General features: G+C 34.1%; 1 protein-coding gene and 1 pseudogene across 10 annotated transcripts in view; one reads left to right on the forward strand and one right to left on the reverse strand.

Moving 5' to 3' along the window:
- The window catches only part of SNX14 (sorting nexin 14), a 111,169-nt gene that overhangs the window by 7,343 nt on the left and 81,029 nt on the right, over window positions 1–22,797 (reverse strand). For all 10 annotated transcript variants that reach the window (XR_002825975.1, XM_004388968.2, XM_004388967.2 and 7 more), the window contains 10 exons: window positions 20,729–20,861; window positions 15,528–15,729; window positions 12,489–12,572; window positions 9,083–9,183; window positions 7,260–7,371; window positions 4,974–5,014; window positions 4,681–4,800; window positions 2,485–2,608; window positions 2,039–2,203; window positions 1,762–1,857 (listed from right to left, as the gene is read on the reverse strand). Coding sequence is in view for 9 of the 10 variants with exons in the window: in XM_004388968.2 (XP_004389025.2) it covers window positions 1,762–1,857; window positions 2,039–2,203; window positions 2,485–2,608; window positions 4,681–4,800; window positions 4,974–5,014; window positions 7,260–7,371; window positions 9,083–9,183; window positions 12,489–12,572; window positions 15,528–15,729; window positions 20,729–20,861 (1,178 nt within the window). In the remaining variant the exon portion in view is untranslated. The remainder of the gene's footprint in view (window positions 1–1,761; window positions 1,858–2,038; window positions 2,204–2,484; window positions 2,609–4,680; window positions 4,801–4,973; window positions 5,015–7,259; window positions 7,372–9,082; window positions 9,184–12,488; window positions 12,573–15,527; window positions 15,730–20,728; window positions 20,862–22,797) is intronic.
- On the forward strand, window positions 2,978–3,096 carry LOC111822891 (uncharacterized; annotated as a pseudogene).

Genomic DNA, 22,797 nt, shown 5'->3' on the forward strand with positions numbered 1-22,797 from the left:
TGGGCTTGCCATGTTCTGCAGCTGTGTGACTTGGGAGAGGCCTCTACCCTGATCCACGGACTTGGGACGTTCTAGCCTCTACAATCACATGAGCTGTTTCCTTGATATAATCTCTCTCTATATATATATTTATACACTTTACTGGTTTTGCTTCTCTAGAGAACCTAGCCTAAGACAGGCTCCTACTAGCTAAGTTACTCTTTCCTAAACAGAAGCCTTGTAGTAGCTGTGATTTAAACACAAAGTTGTGAATGCCCCAGAAAAATAACAAATTACTACATTCACTGGTTTTCCATGTGGTTCCTAAATATCAAAACTGAGACTGTTAAAATCATGAATGATAAGGGTCGCCTATGTTACAAACACAAAGGTCAACGAAAAAGAGGAAGACCCTTAATGAGATGGATTAACACAAAGGCTGCAACAATGGGCTAAAACACAGCAATGATTGTGAAGACTGGAGCAGTGTTTTGTTCTGCTATACATGTCAGTATGAGTGGAAACTGACTCAATAGCACCTAACAACATGTAACAACAACATGTTACAAAACAGGTAAGAAATTATTTCACTATATACCTACAGAAAACTTACTCGACAATAGCTTATGTTCACTTCTACATTCATACCAGGGATTTAACGTAACTGTCTTCACACAGACTATTGTCTTCACAGGAATATTCTGAGGCTAATTCTTCAATGTTAAGAATTCTTTGCAGTTCTCTCCTAAGCACTCTTCTCTTCTTACTCTATATTTTGTCCCTGGGCACCATTATCCACTCACACATGATTCCCATATCCTGTACCATCTTTCCTCCAAGTTTCAAACCTTGATATCCAATTGCTTACTAGACATTTCCTCCTGTATAATTTACAGACACTTCACACTCAAAATATCCTAAACTAAGAATCCTCTGCTTTGATCCTCTAACATTTTTTCCTTGTATTTCCTGTCTCCGTAAGAGGTTGTTGTTGTGTGCCGTCCAGTCAATTCCAACTTACAGTGACCTAATATGACAGAGTAGAACTGTCCCATAGGGTTTCCTAGGCTATACACTTACAGGGACAGATTGTCAGCTCCTTTCTCCTACAGAGCCGCTGGGTGAGTTTGAACCACTGACCTTTCAGTTAGCAGTCAAGTACTTAACCACTGCGCCACCAGAGCTCCAGTAAGAGGCTACTACCATTCATTTACTTAGTGTCCCAAACCTACTTCCTTTACTGGAGAGGTGACCAGCTGTCCTCCTTTGGGCTACCTCTGTAACTTAAACATGCCTGTATTACTACATGTAAGCTTTGTCTGTATATCTGTATTCCCTGCTGGACTGAGCTACTCAGTACATTTTTATATCCCTTGAACTCTACAGAGTACCTGGCACGTGGAAGGTGTTTAATCATTTGGAATGAATAAATGAAGTCTGATCTTTCAGTTATGTAACTATAGTGCAGTTCTCCTCACAGTGCAGTGGGCAGCAGGACTCCAATTGCCCCACAGACTCATCACTTTGATCAATCTGATTACAAGTTATTATTGAAAGACTCTCGCTACTATGTGTGTAAAAACAGTCTGTCTTAAAATTCGAACAGCTAGCATCATAAAAACCAAATATTATTTAACTAAAGAGTTAATTTTAATTGGTCCTTAATAGCTATTTCTAAAATGAAAACTCATAGTAAAAATTAGCCTCAGTGATTAGTATTTGTTGTGACCTCAAAGGAATGCTAACTCAAATGAACATTAAGTTATTTCTTTAATATTATACCTGGAATGTAATTCATCATTTCTTCAAAACTCTGTTTTGCTCGTTTTTGCTTGTCTTGGAGAGAGCGAGGCTGAGTATTTTCACAGAATACAGCATCTAAAAGAGATAAAAAAATTTTTTGCTGAAATTTTCAACTATTTATGCACAAAGTATTTCCTCATAATAAAAATACTAATAAACCAAGGGGGGAGGGGGCAAGACTTCTTACTCTTTTAGATCCAGTTAAGATCATTAAGAGTACTCAAAACTTGAATCAGACACATGAGAAAATACAAACCTCTGAGAAGTGTTATGAGTGAGACTAAACGGTGTTCCTGAAATAACTGTTCTAGTTTACACTGAAGATAGTAGTCAGTATACATTTCCAGAGTGTTTTTGAAGAGGATTCGAGTTCCCATTAAGAGATGATGAAGCCAGTCAGGTACGTGGAAAACCACTCGTCCTGAGAATTATCACAAAGAGTACCTCATTATTATAATAAATGGATATTTTGAATACTTCCCAATATAAAAAACACAAATGACAATGGCCAATATTTAATTTGTAAACACCAGTAATGTCAGTATGTTCAAGACCAATTATATTAAATTCTTATAAAAGAAGTATCTTCAATTAAAAAAACAGTTTTGAAGGGGCAATACTCAAGAGCATTAATTTGCATTACAGAAGAAATACAACAGAAGACTGAAAAACAAGTCTTAACTTAAACTACTTAGATCTTACCTACATACATCAGGTAATCATAGACTCCTTCTACAGTCATCATCTCCATAAAATAATTCTGATTTTGCTTTCTCTCTGTATTCTCAGCTCGGTTTGCATTATTCTTGAACAGATCATTGAAAAGCTAAAGTAATAGTTGAAATAATAAAGAGATAAATAGCTTATTATACCTACTGGTGACAACCACTAAGGCTAAAGTGACCAGCAAAAGCATTTAAACCTTTTCCAATCAAAACAAACTAGTAGGTAGCTTAAGATCTGCTTCCAAAATTCCACATTTATACTCAAAATGTATAAAAAAAAAGTTCCCCTAAAATATCACATAAAAGCCTGCATTTATTTTAGACATAACAGATGATACATGATCCATAAAGAACTCCTCTTTTTTTTATATACCAAAGGGAGAAAATGAACATATAAATATGTACAATTATATTAATGATGGCTAAATTTGAAACTAACAGTATTTAAAAATTATAAAATACTATTTAATGTCTACGGTCATACCACCCTGAACACACCTGACTTCGTTTGATCTCGGAAGCTAAGCAGGGTTGTGCCTGGTTAGTACTTGGATGGGAGATCACCTGGGAATACCAGGTACTATAGGCTTTGGAGCCTTGGTGGTACAATGGTTAAGAGCTTGGCTGCTAACCAAAAGGTCGGCAGTTCGAATTTACTAGCTGCTCCTCAGAAACCCTGTGGAGCAGTTCTACTCTGTCCTATAGGGTCGCTATGAGTCAGAATCAACGCGACAGCACCAGGTTTGGTTTTTTGGTTTCATTTATTTAATGGGTATGGAGAAGTGAAAATTAAGCTTTAAGTAAGTTTATTAGGACAATAATAATCAAAAACCCAGAAAGGCCTAATCAATGTGGAAAAAATAACATATTTAGAATTACTCATAGTAAAAATGATGAAATGAAATGAAATTACCCCCAAAATATACAAAATTCTATTATATTAATCAATAATCAAATGTATATTGTGTAACTAATTTTAACAAGGAGCCCTGGTGGTGCAGTGGTTAAGTGATACAGCTGCTAACCAAAAAGTCGGCAGTTCGAATCCACCAGCTGCTCCTCAGAAACCTTAGGGGACAGTTTTCCACTCTGTCCTATAGGGTTGCTATGAGTCGGAACCGACTCGACAGCACCCAGCAACAACAACAATTTCAACAAAAGTATTATTTTGTTTATTCACAGATCCATTTAATAAACATTTATTAAGTACTTTTCTATGTGCTAGTGTGTCAAAACCAGGGAATACAAAGACAGATCACTGTCCTCTAAGAAGTTTAACATCTAGTAGAAGTAAGTCAAGAAATAAATGAAATGAAGTAAAACAGGTACTATGAGAGAAGTACACGGGAAGAGTATTGTTGATTAAAAAGATCAATATACAAAAAATTAACTGCATTTCTGTTTACCAACAATAAAGTTATAAAGTAAAAAAAAAAAAAAAAAACTGTTAAAGATACCATTCATTACAATAACGTAACAGAAGGGTTTTCTTGTGGGAAGCTGTCCTTTGAGCTCTATGCTTACAGTATTTTGGCACTGAACTGAGCTTTCTGAGGCTAGGGATTGTATCTTTATATTCCCAATTCACAGCACTCAATAGTAGGCACATAATAAAATGCTCATTTAATGAATGAATGAAATCTTTTATAAGCCATTAAAATTAGGTAAAATTAGGTAACATCATAAATAAATAAATACATTACAGCAATTAATCCCCTGATTCTTGGAAGCTGGTAATTTACAAACTAAGAAAACCATTTTTTAAAATCTCCCAAATACACAAATGGTAATGGTTTCTAAATATATTATCTAAAAGAACATTAACCACAGTAAAGCAAAGAACCAAATAATGAGATATAATATTCTCTCTGTACACTGTGCAACTGATTTCCATATTAAAAAAATGTAAGGTCCCATCCATTTCATTAACAAAGGATTCTTCCTATCATGGAAAGTAATCTGGTAACAACCAGAACACAATTAATGAGAATGTTGACACAATGTGAAAAATGTAACTTATGTCACTGATCAATGTGTGTGGAAACTGTCAAAGGGGGACCTAACTTGCTGTGTAAACTTTCACCAAAAACACAATAAAATATTATTAAAAAAGAAAGTAATCTCAAGTAAGGCAACTTGAAACTTAATGGCTCTTTAATGCAACTTGCAGTACCTTTTTGTTGTTTTCTGAAGTAGGGCTGAGAATAGTCAGTTCTGGTCTACTTGGTTTAGGCTTTGGAGATTCACAAGAATTAATGAAATTCATGATGAAAGGCTCCAAATGCTGACCTTTCTGTGGTGATATGAAAATCATTGTATGAGAATCCAAAATCAAAATTATGTTTTTTTAGTATCATATAACAATTAAATTCATCTATATGTAAATATGTTTATGGTTATTTTATTATAAAATATACATAAATATGTTTATGACTATTATAAAATACACATAAACCAGTTATTCACCTCTTTCATTAGTTTTCCAGGAACAGACTTTATAATTTTCCCTGAAATTAAAAGCAAAATGTTAATTTTCTGAAAGTATATCTTATAATTTCTCATATGAATACTTCACCAGATAATTTAATTTACTAAAAAGCCAAGTAAAAACTGTTAGAAAATATTTACAATTGACCATTCCACACTCAATAAAAATTTCCAGTATATATGGTATTCTGAACTATTTATAGATGAAATGATACAAACTTTGCATTTTACTTTAAAATAATCCAGTAGGGTGGCAGGTAGGAGAAGGAATAGCACAAACCAAGTGTTGATAATTGTTTAAGTAGAGTGAGGGTTCATTATATTATTTTCTCGACTTTTGTGTATATTTAAAAATTTCCATAAGAAAACTTTTTTAAAATATTTTAAACAATGGTGAATATCTAATGCTGTTTAAAGATAAGCAAAAGGTATCAAAAGAATAAAAAGTCCTAAAAATGGCTATAACATTTAAACTGGTTATTGAATATAATTTATATTCTTTATTTTAGATTAAGAATATCTATTCTAATTGGATGTTTTCCAAAATTCCTTTCTGATCTTATCTCCAGGTTCCCTTATTATAAAATATCAAACATGTTGAGATTTTCTCAAGCATTTGGAAATGACTGTTAAAATTGATAAAAACAACTTAAATTTCTTTAAATTCAATTTAAAAACAATAGCAGTACCAGGGCACATTAATAATAAAAAATAAAAAGAGATTGTTTTACAGCACGCAAACCAACCCACCCCTCCCACCTGCATATTTCCCTTCTGATTCTTATACCCCTATAAACCACTCCTCCCTCCTTAGAATGTTTCCATGTTCCTTAAATTACAGAGCTTCATCCTGCACTTTCCTTAGCCATCTCATTTCCCCAGTATGATTTCAAATAACATTCAAACCCCTAATCCTTGCCCCTCTCCTGCCCTTTCCTTCCTTATAAAACTTCATCAACCAGATTCTATAAACTCAAGTTCAGAAAGGCTCAATATATCCTCTATCTCAACAAGTAACAACCACATTCACCCAGCTGTTTAAACTGAAACATGAGTCATCTTTGATCATGTCTTCTTCAATCAAACTAATCAGTAACCAGGTCTACCCAATTCTATTTCCTAAATATCATATGTAATCAAGTACAAAGTGCGTAACATTTTCCTCTAACAAGAAGACCCCTCCCCATATACCCAACAAATATTTTGGCACAACTGAAGGTATTAACTTTGGGAGACATAGATGAAAGCCAAATGCCTACTGCACTATTTAATTAATTTAATTCTATATACATACTTAAAATAACATTGTATAAAATATATTTAGAAATATAGCTTTTTTCTAACCATTATTTTTAACAACTTTATTCAAACTTTTCCAGCTTATATTAGTTTGGTCTGTTTCTGAACTTTATATAAACAAAAATCTTGCTGTATATATTCTTTTATATCTTGCTTGTTTCATTCAACATATTTTTAAGATTTATCCACACTGTTGCAAATTGTTGTCAGTTGCCTTAAAGTCAATTCCAGTTCATGAGCTACACCGCCATCCACCCACTGCCATCGAGTCGATTCCAACCCCATTGGGTTTCCGAGGCTATAAATCTCTACGAAAGCCAACTGCCACATCTTTCTCCCTCAGAGCCGCTGGTAGTTTTGAACCGCCAATCTTTCGGTTAGCAGTTGATCACTTTAACTACTGTGCCACCAGGGATCCATGAGCTACAGTTTAATCATTTTCATTGTTATATATTAAATGTTATAAATCTAACCATAATTTATCTGTCCATTCTATTGTTGATAAACATTTGTATTATTTCTAGTTTATGTTTAAAAAAGATATAGGAGAAAGCAATCAAGTCTTAAACTGAGTCAAATGTCAACACATCTGGTCTTTGTTGAGATATGAGAAGCTTCAAAGATTATAGTCATTCATATACTGTGTGATGAAAACACATATACTTATTACTTTTCTTATACTTATGTTCATAAAATAAAGGCAAAAAGACATTGGATAATATAATTTTCCATGATAGGACATACGGCTATTAGTAACTGCTTAAATAATCAAAGCTCACAGATGGACTAACTGAAGTCTTCATATGACAATCTATTTCTAAAGACAGAAATAAGGCCCTTTGAAATTTGACACAGGGCTACATTATATAAACTATTTTTATAAAGTAACCAGTTAATCTGAAAATTCAGTTGTTTTTTTTCCTTTTCAGTTTATCCTCTTATTTATGATTCTTTAAATTGACTTACCGAGATTTACATCTGGTAGTATTTTATCAAGAAATTGTGTTTCCCCACCATTGGGGGAAAGAAAATCTGCCAGAAGTTGACTATTACTCAGTTCTGGATGCTGCAGAAGTTTCTTGAATGAATAAAAAAAAGAGAAAGGAAAAAACAGTTAGAGCTATTTAATCTTCAAAATAACAAAAAGGCTGCAATCATACAGGGAACAGCATAGCATACAGTATGTAACTCAGCCTCTATACACTGACACATATGTGTTTGAGTTCTAGCTCTTCCATTTGCTAGCTAGGTGATCACAGAAATATTCCTAAATCATCCAAGAGTTGGTTTCCTCATCTGTAAAATGGGGATAACAACACTACCTACTTTATAGTGTTGTTATATAAAGCATTTAGCACAGTACTTGACACTCAGAAGTAAGAATAAACATTAATATTAGTTCTAAGTGTCTCAACTATAAAATGAGTATTAAAATATACAACTTCCTTGATAATTAAAAGAAATTGGCACATAGGGTTTTGCAGAAAACTAAATGAGAAAATGTGAAATAATTACTTGGAAAATTTGTTGTCTGCTAATTCTTGCAATACTATTTTCTTACAAGATAAACTGATTTTTTTATGCCAAAATTAACAGTCTTACCTAATATTTCAGTTTTATAACTATTTCATGATTACAAAACTTTATGAATAGAAATCTATATAAAGAAAGTATCAGGACAGTAACATCTAATTTAACTCCATACTATCAGAAAATATTTCTTCTTAAATGAAGTTCTTTAATTCTTACAATCAGTCTGTTCAAATAATGTGTTAATGGTATCAACAAAGACACATATTAACACTAACATATGTTGTGTTCAAACATCTTTACAGTAATTAACGGTTATTTAATAATTCAATTTACCTCACCAAAAAATTATATAGAAAATAGTTTTTGGGTTAAAAGCATTCAACTGTTCAAGTACAGGAAATAAAATTCAAATAACCCTTTATACAGCTGAATATTTTTAATGTAAAAAGTATATATTTTTGACTGAGGGGCATCCAAATTTTACTTAATTAACACTTAAGAAAAAAACTACAAATTTCCACGCCTAAATTAAAGAGACTTTCTTTTTTCAAACAAATAAAAGTATCCTCTCTTTGGTCTTATTCATTTGATAAAGATGTTAAGTAATTCTGGAGAGCCAGAAGTCTCAAACAAGTAACTTTTAGGATGATTATACCATCTATTGGAATAATATACCAATTACACTGTTTACATAATACAGTGTGCTCATACTTCAAAAAACAGGAATTCAGTTCCAAGAAGTGAATGGCATGGAGTTAGGAGATCCCAGAAATTGGAAGAACATCTGTGTACTGCAAAAGGGAAAGGACTAAGGAGTAAAGCAGGGGTGAAGAGTCCAAAGTTCAGAAAGTGCTAAAAACACAACAAAATTAAACAAAAAAGACGACAAACTAACAAAAACTACCCAGTATTCTTAGAATACATTTAATATTTTATACCAAGTTTTTCTCTCTTCTTTTTTAACTTCCCACAACAAAAATTTTAAACTAAGCCCCACACATTTTTCCACCTAAGAAAACGTTTGGTATTTCATTAGTCATCAACTTAAAAAAAAAAAAAAAAAGAATTCCGTTGGCAAAAATTCATTTTAAAATTCACATGGAAAAAAAACTCAAAAAAAAAAGAATTTAAAAAATCCACACAGAAAGGTATTTGTAAAGCAAAGCATATTTATGCAAGAGAAAAAGAGACAAGAGAATGCTAGGATTAAACATGATGCCCATGTTTTAAATTAAATGATACAGTTGGTGCTATACCTGTAGATATTCCTGAAATTCTTCTCTCTTTGATTTTAAGAATTCATAATTTTTGGGGCCAATGATCCTCTTAGAAGGAAGCTGAGCATCAGGAAATGTGCCTGAAATTAGCATATATTAAAGTTATTTCTATGTCCCACTCCTACTTAAAAAACTTAATTGATACATTTACTATGGCAAATTCAGATTCACAGTGCTGCCTCACAGTGACACATTATCCTTTAAGTAATCCTTATAAAATCAAAGAGCTTCAAGTCAGAAGTCCAGACTAAAGAACCTACATCTATATTGGTATCCAAAATATTACTCTCTCTCAACAATCACTCTTCCTTGACAGATTTAGCCTTCTATACTATTAAAACAGCTTTAAAAATTATCATGAGATTATTTTGAAATTGGCAGGATTCTATACACCAAGATCTTTAAAGAATACTTGTTCCCTCATGGAAAAACAGGTAACATTTTGCCAGTGCTATATAATGTAAAAACACAATTGAAAAACCGAGATCATGCTTTCTTAAATAGGGCTGACTTTGCAAATTTTAGTATCCAAAAGAACAATATTGTTGGGAATCCAACTAACTTCAGCTGGTCTGGGATTTAAAGTTTGGAGATAATTTATCTTCTCTCAGTCATAAATCAGTAGGAAAAGTTCTCAGAGAAAGAACAAGACAAAGATGGCACTGCATCAGGTTAGCAGAGACAAAGAAAAAAAAACATTTGAAGACAAGTATAAACTGAAAATCAAGGCAAAAACTATGGAGCAGGACCTTGTATTCTTTGTCTTCCTGTGATGATCTCCTTAGACAGGCTCAGCACTTACAGTCGGGTAAAGAAGGTTCCCTGCTTTTCTCAGTCCAGAACCAGCCTAAATTTGGATCAAGTGACACTCCACAGGGCTTTTCCAAAATTAAAAGACTCAGGACACTCAAATTAAACTCACCACTCTATGGACAAAATGGCTGGAAATATTTCTTAACTATATCATTGATATTAACTAAAATAAATTAATAAGAGGGTATGAGAAAAATAACTAAAAAGGAAGTGTTCTCCTTTTCCAATTGATCTATCAACAAAAGAAACATTCAACTATAAGTTTTGTTCCCATATATAAATCTAAGAGCCTAATCAGAACATCTGCCGTGATATACAGCAAACATGTTCACCCAGGAAGATGATAATATAAGAACAAAGCAACCTCGAACTGTCTGGTTTATCCCTGGAAACCCTTTTAGCTCAGTAATGAAGTCATTCCTGAGGTTCACCCTTCAGCCAAAGATTAGACAGGCCCATAAAACAAAACGAGACTAAACGGGCATACCAGTCCAGGGGCAAGGAAAAGAAGGCAGGAAGGGACAGGAAAGCTGGTAAAGGGGACCTCAAAGTCAAGAAGGGGAGAGTGTTGACATGTCATGGAAGTGGCAACTAATGTCACAAAACAATACATGTATTAATTGTTTAATGAGAAGCTAGTCTGCTCTGTAAACCTTCATCTAAAGTACAATAAAAAAAAGAAATGCCTGGTTTAAATCTTCCGCCATCTCAAGGTAAATACAAATTAAATTGGAGAGTCTTTTCTAAAAGACAGTTAAATAATAGCTACCTTTTAATTTTTATTATTAAAAAAAAAGTGCATTATGAAAACTTTAAAAATATTGATAAGCAAAAATGAGAAAATAAAAACTGTATATTGCTACTACTCACTATGTACATTGTGTTGTTATTGTTGTTAGTTGCCATTGTGTCAGCTCTGACTCATGGTGACCTTATGTATAACAGAACAAAACCTTGTCTGTTCCTGGGCCATCTTCATAATGGTTGTTATGTTTGAGCCCATTGTTGCAGTTACTGTGTCAATCTATCTCAATGAGGATTTTCCTCGTTTTCGTTGGCTCTCTATTTTACCAAACATGATGCCCGTTTCTAGAGATTGGTCTCTCCTCATGACATGTCCAAAGTAAGCAAGCCTAAGTCTCACCATCCTTACTTCTAAGGAGCATTCTGGTTGTATTTTTCCTAAGACTGATTTGTTCTTTCTTTTGGCAATCCACATCATAGTGCTTATCAGTAAGAGTGTACACAAGTGCTACTGTTAAATTTCTTTGCTACACAATAGCAAAAAGATGAAAACAACCTAAATACCCATCAACAGATGAATGGATAAACAAACTATGGTACATACACACAATGGAATACTATGCAACGATAAAGAACAATGATGAATCTGCAAAACATCTCACAACATGAATAAATCTGGACGGCATTATGCTGAATGAAATAAGTTAGTCACAAAGGACAAACATTGTATGAGACCACTATTATAAGAACTCAAGAAAATGTTTAAACACAGAAAAATGCATTCTTTGATGGTTATGAGGGTGGGAAAGGAGGGGGAGGGGAAATCACTAACTAGATAGTAGACAAGGGGGGTCAACTTCAGTGAAGGTAAACACAACACACAATACAGGGGAAGTCAGTACAACTGGATGAAAGCAAAAGCAAAGCAGTTTCCTAGACATATCCAAACACTCTGAGGGACAGAGTAGCAGGGGCTGAGGCCTGGGGACCACAGTTTCAGGGGACGTCTAGGTCCACTAGCATAACATAGTTTATAAAGAAAACATTCTACATCCCACTTTGGTGAGTAGCGTCTGGGGTCCTAAAAGCTTGCAAACGGCACGGCCATCTAAGATACATCTATTGGTCTCATTCCACTCAGAATAAAGAATGAAGAAAACCAAAGACACAAGGAAAATACTCGCCCAAAGGACTAAACGACCAAATGAACCAGAGATTCCACCAGCCTTAGACCAGAAGAACTAGATAGTGCCTGGTTATTACCAATGACCGCCCTGATAGGGAACACAACAGAGAGTCCTAGCCAGAGCAGGTGAAAAACACAGAACAAAATTCAAATCCACGTAAAAAGATCAGACATACTGGTCTGACAGAGACTGGAGGAAACTCCGAAAACTATGGCCCTCGGATGCTCTGTTAACCCAGAACTGAAACCATTCCCAAAGCCCACTCTTCAGACAAAGATTAGACAGGACTATAAAACAAAAAATAATACACGTTGAGGAACATGCTTCTTAGTTCAATCAGATATACGAGACCAAACAGGCAACTCCTGTCCAAAAGCAGGATGAGAAGGCAGGCAGGGACAGGAACCAGTCAAATGGACACAGGGAAACCGGGGTAGAAAAGGGGAGTGTGCTGTCACATTGTGGGAATGGCAACTAATTTCACAAAACAGTATGTGTAAAAATTTTTGAATGAGAAATTAAAAAAGAAAAAAATTCTTTGCTACAATTTCTTAAAATCAAAAAACTAATCTGGCACACCAGCTTTCAAGAGGGCTAATGCTGAAATGTAAAGTTTTATTAAAAAAAAAAGAACAACCTACCATGAAATTCTGTTAGTTTTGATTCAAGTACATAGAATTCAAGGTATCTTCTATAGACAGACCAATGTTCAGGCTCATGCCCAACTGTAAATTGAATGAATATACAGTGAGTACTAAATACTTTTATAAACTACTACCAAAAATACAGTATTTAAAACATTAAGTATACAAGCTGGAAATTACACAAGTCTTAATCATTTATTATTTTTTGGCATCACATTATTAAAATATTTTATACCAAATTTTAATTTAAAATTACTTAGAAGAGACTGATGAATATCATTTATTTATGAAGTTACTCAAGAATATACTTTTTTTTACAATGGAATCATAGAGCTGGAAAAAACTTCAAGAAATTATGTAAATATGATTATTTTTAAAACATGTCATAAAAATGATATGAATATAAGTATTCATAAAAATTATAGCAGACAGGCTTAGATCTCAAAAATATTTACCAAACTGTCCTGATCTAATAAAGAGCAGCATTGTCCAACAGAACTTTCTGCAATTATGAAAATGTTCTATATGCCTGCATTGACTAGTACAGTACTGGGTGGCTATTGAGCACTGGAAATGTGCCTAAGCAACTAAGGAACTGAAATTTTAATTTAAATTTTAATAGTCACATGTAGCTAGGGGCTATCAAATCGGACAGCACAGATATGAAGTAATGATTTAAACACTAAGTCTAGAGTCAGACTACCTATTCCAATTCTACTTCCACTGTTTACTATGTAGTCTTGGACAAATAACCACACTGTGTCCTGGTTTGCTTGGATGTAGGGTAGGAATAATTGTACTTACTGCATAAAATAATTCACATAAAGCACTTTTATACAGTGCATAGCACAGAGTAAGCAGCACAGTGTAATCACCCAAAAAATGTTAACTTCTATTATTAGCATCGCATGTCATTCTAGCATAGATTTGAAAATGCAATGGATTAAGTCAACCAAAACCATAACAACCCAAAATTGGATTCAGAAAAAAAGCCAACCTGATATAGTCACAACCTATAAATCAAGTCCTAGTTATCCTCTTTCCTTTTTATAGGTCTTAAAGGCCTATATTATATTTTGGTTTTTAAAATCCTGAAATTACTATTTTGCTACACATAGAAAAAAAAAAACAAAAGTTGCTGTTGAGTCAACTGCAACTCATGGTGACCCCATGTGTGTCAGAGTAGAACTACATTCCATAGGGTTTTCAATGGCTGATTTTTCAGAAGTAGAGCACCAGGCCTTTCTTCTGAAGTGCCTCTTGGAGGACGTGAACTTCCAACCTTTTGGTTAGCAGTTGAGCGTGTTACTGTTTGCACCACCCAGGGACTCCACACATATAAAAACAATGTAGTAAATTACATACTTTTTTCCCCTCATAGGCCACGGTTTCCTAAGAGCACCTTATACCGACAGAGAAGTCTGACACACAGTTGGCAAAAATTATCTTTAGAATACAAGTTTTAACATTTTTTGGTTTTAATTTTATGTTTGCATTATTGAGTCAAACCTTTTGAAATAAAACACAAAAATTATAGATGACTGTCAAAAAGGCAAAAACAAAAGTATATTCCCAAAATATTTAAGTGTATCACACATATATCAAAAGGAGGTAAGTTACTACTTCCCCACATTGTTGTTGTTGTGAGGTGCTGTTGAGTCGGTTCTGACTCACAGAGACCCTACATACAACAGAAAGAAACATCACCCGGTCCCGTATCATCCTCACAATCGTTGTTATGCTTGAGCCCACTGTTGCAGCCACTGTGTCAATCCATATAAATGTGCTTATTTATATTGAAAGAGATTTACATCTAAACAGTCAAATATTTTAAATAATTTCCTGATAGACATGATGAACTGTGTGGGAAGAACCAGATTTTAAGTACTAGGCACAGGAAGGAGTTGCTATCAAGGGCCTTTCTTTTCAGTTATTTCCAACATTTAAAATGCCAATCAGTAGTAGAGGCAGCAGACAAAAGGTACAAGCAAAACTATGTTAAAAAATGAGATCAGCCAGTAATTTCTTTAATGGTTTGGCTGTGCACCTGTTAGAATGCTGAGGTAGAACGGCAACTACAGCAAGACTTAACAGCAAGTATGGCAAAATCAAGCAGCACTGTTTCAGAACAAGACAGAGCAAGACCCTGCCTAGTACTTAGTTTTAATAGGAAAAATCCAAGCTAGCTACTCTGGGCATTCTTCTTCCCCATTCCTATGCTTTACGTTCTTGAAATAGCATCAGCTTGCAGGAAAAGTCAGAAAACCTAACACTGTTTGAAAAATAAACATGGGAAATTATTAGCACTGACACTCAATGCTATCAGTCACTCCTCTCTCAAAAGCATTTCCTAACACTGTCACTTTTTTCCTTCTTTCCTCACAGATATTTCCTTCTTCCTGAGTTCAACTATATTTTTCTGCTCATCATTCCCAAAACATGCATGACTTTTTTTGCTTTTGCTTACACTGACCGACCCACCTCCTGGACAAAGCCCAGGGTGGTGACTATTTATCCTGCTATGGATGCTATTTGTTTACCCCCTGGTTCTATTATAGTCCATACCTACAACAACCATAAGAAAAAACATAACAAAATGTGAAGAAAACTTGTTGTAAAGCTGTATTTGATCATATTTTTATGAATCCTAGCTAGCCCATGACAATTGGGGAAGGGAAATGCTGTCTTAATTAGATTGGTATAATACCTGACATAGTGCTATATATGCATTAATGATAGTCAATTCATATAATAGCTAACAATGATGGCAACAAAACCATTAAAAGAGCATTATATAAAATGCCTGGCTGGATTGTCAGGTGTCTCGAAGGCATCTACTCAAATGCTAGCTGAATGGATTAATTAATTAACTGATAATAGAGAGAACCTAAGGTTTTGTTCAATTTTCTGTTCTGGACACTTAAATTTTAGATATGCAGTCATACCTAATAGTTAGAAATCACAAAATGTTTATCATACCTGTTAACAAAAGATTCATGGGCAGCTTTTAAGAAAGGCACTCATAAAGATTCCTACCTGCTCTTCTATCATTTCTTTCAACATCAATACAAAACACAGGAATTCTCTCCTTTTTCTCCTTCCTTTCAGAGGACGGATCCTCAAAAAAGTCGACATATGGAATGCTAATTTTCCATGCAGCAAGGTTTCGGGGAGTATTAGGTGTGCTAACAGCCTCCACTGGAGAATCATCTTCCATTACAACAATACCTTCCTCAATCTGGAAAATAATTATCAGGATGAATTTAACATTTCTAGTAACTTTAGAACTATAGTATACGAGATACAACTATAAAACAGTACATCCATATCAACTGTCTAATTTTTAAGACTTCAGCAATTAGGAGGTGATATCTAACAATGGGCTCAAGCATAACAACGATTGTGAGGATGGCACAGGACCCATCAGTGTTTCATTCTGTTGTACAGAGGGTCGCTATGAGTTGGAACCAACTCGATGGCACCTAACAACATCTAATTTTCGACTGAAAAAGGTAAAACTAACAAGTTAGTTGCATCAACTCCAGGATTTGTTACATTATCTATATATGAAAGTGCTATAGAAAATAGAGAACAGATACTTCAGAGATCATTGGAAAAAATATTAAAAATACATGATATTTTTAAAATGTTCAACCTTTATAAGAATTTAAGAAATAAAATTAATATACTGATATTTTTCACTTAGGAATATATAACTTTATATATGATAACAGCCACTGATGGAGACTGTACAGATAAACTGGATCTGTGATATATTGCTCATTCCAAGTATAATGACACAACCCTTCGGGAAACCTCTTTGGCAGTACATAATTATAAACAGCCATAAAATAGTTTCAACTAAGTAATTACATTTCTAGGAATTTACTCAAATGAAACTATTTACTCCAAATAAATAAAAAAACCTGCGAAAAAGGAAAAAGCACAAATGTATTCACAGCAGTATTATATCAATATTAAATAACCTATCTAATGGAAATTCTAAAACAAAATTTGATGGATATGCTCAGAAGATTTTTATTATGAAGACTGCATTCATACAAAAAATGCACAATAAATGTATTGTTAAAGCAGAATAAAATAAATTTGCATAATGACTGTACTTATTTAAATAATATAAAATTGAGGGGGAAGTTCTGAAAGGGATCCATTTCTGTGGAATTTAAAAACAACTATCTTCTTGCTTCTAAAATTTTAATCATATAAATGTTCGAAGTAATAATTTTAAAAAATATTAATGGAAGAGCAATGATTTAAAAAAAAGAAAACCATATGTCCTAGAAATATACACAAGGAAAGAAGGAAAAACTCTCTAATTCATTAAACTGGAAGAGAATCTTTGAACCTGGCATATTATGAACACTTGGGCATCTAGACATCTTCGATTCTTGCTAAAGGGGGCAAAATATTACAGATAAAACACATTCTTCTCGAACGCACTTTTTTTAAGGGACATGAGTCAAAGGCCGCAGGATTTAGGGAATTCTGAATAGCCTAGCTGGAGCAAATCAGTAATGGGAAGGAGATTATTTTCAGCATTCTAGCATCCACCTTAACTCTCAGTTCTACTTTCCTCCCACACCTGGTTCTCACCTCTATCCTAAGGGAATTCTGCCCCCCTACTCTCGGGAAGCCCCTTGGCAATTATCCTTTTTTTTGTTCTTATCCTAAACTGGCTTTCAATAATCCCTAATAAAACTGTTGATGACTTTGGGAGGACTTCTTAATGCTCTGTGGAAAACAAAAACGTCTTCAAGGCCTAAAAGAAAAAGCTATAAAAACAGAAAAGTGGTGGGTTTTTCCTTTTGTGGGGCAAAGTTACCTTAAAATAAGCCTGGAAGAAAAAACAGAAAGCAGCATGTAGGAGGGAAACACCCACTCTACTACTTGGAGCCTAAGGTACAAAGTAACATTTTCATGGTTATTACAATTGTATTTTTGTTAATGGATCTGGCTTCTGAGGAGAGAGGTTAAAAAGGATCATAAAATGACAGAAAATTTGTTTAACAAACTAAGAGCCAAAAAAACCCGACACATTCTTAAATAAAAAGATTATCTCACAAAGTCAATCTAAGAAACAAAATGGGAGAAAAAATTAACGGCACTATAAAAATATCAATGAAAGACAAAATACAGAAGTTTTATATTTTATTACCATTATTATTTAAATGATGTTTATATCAGCTAAGTCTCATGAAAATATCTAGGGCACTATTTCTCTAAGAATTTTCAGGGCTTCCTTTAATGTTTTTTGACAATAAGTAAACATTGTGATTTACCAAAAAAAAAGGAAAACCAAATGCTTTCTTTGTTTCCAAACAGAGGCTCCCTCCACAAACAGGATGGAGAATAAGGGAGGTAGAGAATGAAAGGGGAGGGGATGCCATTCTCTTTCCTTGAGAAATACTACTGTTTCTTATTATTATCTTTTCCTATATGGAGATAACTGCCAATTTATGACAGGGCATATTATGTTGCAAAAGTTTATTTGTAAATCAGTTCTGAACTTAGAAATGCATTTTCAGACAGATCCAATCTTATGTACTGGGCTTAGGTTCCCAATTTAATACCTATTTTACATTCAGTCTAATTACAGACTGAATTGTAATACTGTATAATGCTCACTCTGCTTACTACGGGCTAGACACTGTTCTAAGTGCTTCACATATATTACTTGTTTAATCCTTACAACACCTCTATATAAACTAGATACAATTATCCTCATTTCACAGGTGAGGAAACTAAATCACAGTAAAATCAAACAGCCTGCCCAAGGTCACATATCGAGTAGGTGGTAACGCTGGAATCTGAACACAGGCAGTCCAGCAGTCCAACTCTAAAGTCCTTGCTCTTAGCTACAGAGCACTATTGCCAAATGATCATATCAAGGTTTCTAAAAGAAATGTCTTCCAGGTTCCAGTTTTGGATCACAAACCACTTTAGCCCTTGCAGTAAGACTGGCAACTTCCTAAACAAAGCAAAGAGGATTCCCTAAAGTCTCACAGCTTAGAACTAGCCTAACAACAACAAAAAACCCTGCTGCTGTTGAGTTGGTTCCGACTCATGCTGACCCCATGTATGCAGGGTAGAGCTGCTCCATAGTTTTTTCAAGGCTGTGACCTTTCTGAAGCAGACTGCCAGGCTTGTCTTTTGAGGCACCTCGGGGTAGGTACAAACTACCAACCTTTCAGTTAGTAGTTGAACTCAAACCATTTGTGTCACCCAGGGACCTTTGGAATTAACATGGTACCCTCTAAATCCTAAGTGGCACCATTCCAGTTTAGGTCAGCACCCTATCTACCCCTGATTTTTCTTTTGAGAGTATTAGAGATTAGTTTGCCTGCTTCTCCTATTTCTATTATTACTATCTTTGCTTCCAATCAAGTATTTCCTTCTTCCACGTGCTACTACAAAAGAAAACAAACTCTCTCAGCTTTTATATCCTCCTAGTCCTGAAGCAAAAGTACAGGTTGTACTTCAAGTAATGAGGAGGTACAAAGAATAGAAAGTACATCTTCCCCACAAAAATTGTGGTTTTTAAAATTCACGATAACATGGATAAATACTTTTGTTATAATGTCAGGTGGGGAGAAAGCAAGATAGCAAATTGTATATATCATATAGTTTAATTTATGGGAGTGGGAAGGGAACAGTATTTTTTAAAAAAATGAAATGTTAGTAGAAGTGGTTAATGGGTGGTAGGATTATGGATGGTATTTTAAAATTCTTTCTATTTTTCTATATTATGAGAAAATTGAGACTAAAATACTCTTAAAATTAGAACACATAAACACTATTTTGAAAAAGAGTCTCCTCCTCTGATCTACTGTCTTTCTTCTACCCACACTTTTAAGGAAAAACAAGGGTGTACAGAAAAACAAATTCTGCATTTGGATTATTAAAAAAAAAAGTTTAAATAAGAGTCTCTTCCACTTAGATTATTATGAAGAATCAGCAAATCTCAACAGTTTTTATCAATGGACCAGGACAGAGGTTGAAAGAAAGGGTAAAGGAGAATAAGGGGTTTCTTTACTCTTTTTCTCCTTTCTCTCGTTCTTCTTGGTCATTGTCAATTCCTGGGCCTACTATTTATTCCTAATACACCCAGGTTAGTGAATATATATAGAGCCATGGTCTATATCTTAATCATCTTTTTATCCCCAGTACCTAGGGTGATTAGAAGGCAAAATGAGAATCCAGGGCCTCTGTTCAATAAAGATTTGTTAAACAAATGAGACAATCTCTGTCTTCAAGAGACTCACTGACTGGAAGGAGAGACAATCATAAACATACAATTTCAAATACAATATGGTACATGCTCCAACATATGCTATGGGAGGGGCACAAAGGAGGGAATGTTCAGTCTTATTTAGGGACTCAAGCAAGGGTTTATAGGGGAGCAGCTGTGTTTGGAAAGATAAGTAGGAATGTTATAAGTAAATAAAGGAAGGAAGGGCATTTCAGGCAGGACATCATGTGCAAATTTACCAAAACCAAAATCCATTGCCATCGAGTCAATTCAGACTCATAGCGACCCTACAGGACAGAGTAAAACTGCCCCAGAGTTTCCAAGGCTGTAATCTTTATGGAAGCAGACTGCCATATCTTTCTCCTGCAAAGAGGAGGTTCAAACCACCAACTTTTTTGGTTAGCAGCTGAGTGCTTAACCACTGCACCACCAGAATTCCTTGTGCAAAGGTACAGAGAAATAAAATAGTGTGGTAGGTGTAATGTGCATATGAATCAACTGGGGGTCTTGTTAAAATGCAAATCCTGACTCAGTAGGTCTAGGATGGGGCCTCAGATGCTGCATAAGCTCCCAGGTAATGCTGATGCTGCTGATCCACAAACCACAATTTGACCAAAGACCACAGTGCTTAGGGCATCTATTAACAACTCTGTGTCCCTGGAGCATAAGACTGGAGAGAGGGAATATCAGGTAAAAGTCTAACCAAAAAATGATAAATTGTTTGAGTACTAAAAGTAGCTTAACAGAAACTATTCTGCCTTAGTAAGCAGTAACTTAATCCTCAGGAATTTAAAAAATTAAATTAGCACCATGAAACTGTAACTAATGAAAGAATAGGGAATATTAAAGAAGTCTGAAGTAAGAAATAGAATACAGAGATGGAAAATAACAAGTGAGCATATCCAGTTTTTTATACCATAATAAATTTGAAGTTATACATATATCAAATTGAAGAATTTTTACTTACAAAGTCATCTTCACCTTCAGCTAACCCATAACTAGGCAGCATTGCTCCCTCCATTGTGGTGCTCTTGAATACTCCTTTTATTTTGCTACCTATTCTGCTGATTCCAAATGATTCTCCTCTTTTCTGTGTGCTCCTACATATTAAACAAAAAAGTATCAAGTACATAGCAAATTCTCACAAGTTTATTTTACTCTAGACAATAATAAAGAAAAAAAAAGTTTTGAAAAGGGTAAACTGAAGGTACTGTTAACATAAATTTGGAGTTTTCAAGTCACAGATTAAGTTTCAACATCTCAGAAGCTAAAAGTTATAGAGTATTTAAAGTTTAAATTTGAGGGATGAATAAAAAGGACAATATTTACTAATTAATATTTGAAATTACCTACTATTAACTTCAAGAGTAACAGAACAGAAATTTTTAAAAGAAGAGAGCCCCCTAGTGGTATATAGTTCTTAGTGTGCTACATATTTTGAAATACACTCATACAAAAATGTGTAAGACCAATGTTCAAAACAAAATATTCATTTGGAACAACTGTAGTGCTAAATAATATAGTGAAACATTAAAAATATAGAACTATGACCTTATCAACACTTCATTTTTAGATGGAACTTAACAAAAAAAAAATCTGTCCTTTGTTACTGACAAATGCTTAAGTAAAATACAACTTTATAATCACGTAATAAAGTATAAAATGTACCTTATTTAATTTCCAGGTAATTAAAAGGAAACACAAAATATTAAAGTAAAGGGTTAGCAATGAGTATAAAGATAAAAAGCAAATGTAGCAACTCTAGGTTTTGCAATGTTTTTCAAAAATGAATTTCTAAAAGTGGAAATAGCTGGAAAACAACAAAAAATATAAGCCAATTATCAGCAAAAATTTCCTTCATTATCAGCAAATATAAACGTAACTTTTATCCAATTTAAAACTCATGCTCACTATGTACTACTGCTCTTAAGGCAAGATACCCAAATAAAATAGACTATTTTAAAATATAGAAAAGTATGTTTTGAATGCCCAGCTTAATGGATAACAAGTATTCGTACAAGTAAAATTAAGTTGTTTACTGCAGTAATGAAGAAATTAAAGTATATTGATCCAGTTTCACATAAACCAGTTAAATGGAGCTGTGCATTTTACACATCAGAGAAGGCAAATTAAACTTACATTATTTTAAAACTGTGAAAATTATAATAATAAGTAGTAAGTAGTAAAAAGGGAAGGAGATGGTGACCCAGTGGCTAGGAGCTCAGCTGCTAACCAGAAGGTTGGCAGTTCAAACCCACCAGACCCTCCGCGGGAGAAAGATGTGACAGTCTGCTTTGGTAAAGATTTACAGCCTTGGAAACCTTACAGGGCAGTTCTACTCTGTCCTATAGGGTAGCTATAAGTCAGAATCGACTCGATGGCAGTGGGGTTTTTAGTAAAAAGGGTATGTAAACAAAAAGATTATTTTATTTAAAGAAGCATGGCAATTAGTGTTTTTTTTTTTAATTCAGAATTGTAGACACAGTTCTGTCTGAAAGAAGAAATGTTTCCAAAGACAAATATAAATATGTTGACAAAATATTATTAAACTCTCTAGAATCTAGATTATTTCTCTAGATAGGAGCCCTGGTGGCACAGTGGTAAAGAGCTAGGCTGCTAACCAAAAGTTTGGCAGTTCGAATGACCAGTCGCTCCTTGGAAACTCTATGGGCAGCTGTTTCAACTCTACAGAATCTAGATTATTTCTTTAGATTATTCTAGTTTCCAGAATCAAGATAGATTATAAAACAATTGAGTTTTTTGAAATATGACATATTTTTAAAATATCACACTTGTGATTATGCCCAGAAGTACAGAAACACTATTATACTCCCTTAAAAAAGAAGAAGAAAAAAAAAGCAGCTATTTAAACACAAATAATTCTAAAACTAATTTAGCAAAAACAATCACCAGTACCAGCTGCCATTAAGTCAATTCTGACTCACGGCAACCCAACCCCATCAACAGCCTTGATAAATTAGATACTGACTAGCAAAACAAATGATCAAAATCTCTTAAAAGTATCAGGACATATTT

This window comes from Trichechus manatus, unplaced genomic scaffold, assembly GCF_000243295.1.
Source record: "Trichechus manatus latirostris isolate Lorelei unplaced genomic scaffold, TriManLat1.0 scaffold00226, whole genome shotgun sequence".
Taxonomy (NCBI): domain Eukaryota; kingdom Metazoa; phylum Chordata; class Mammalia; order Sirenia; family Trichechidae; genus Trichechus; species Trichechus manatus.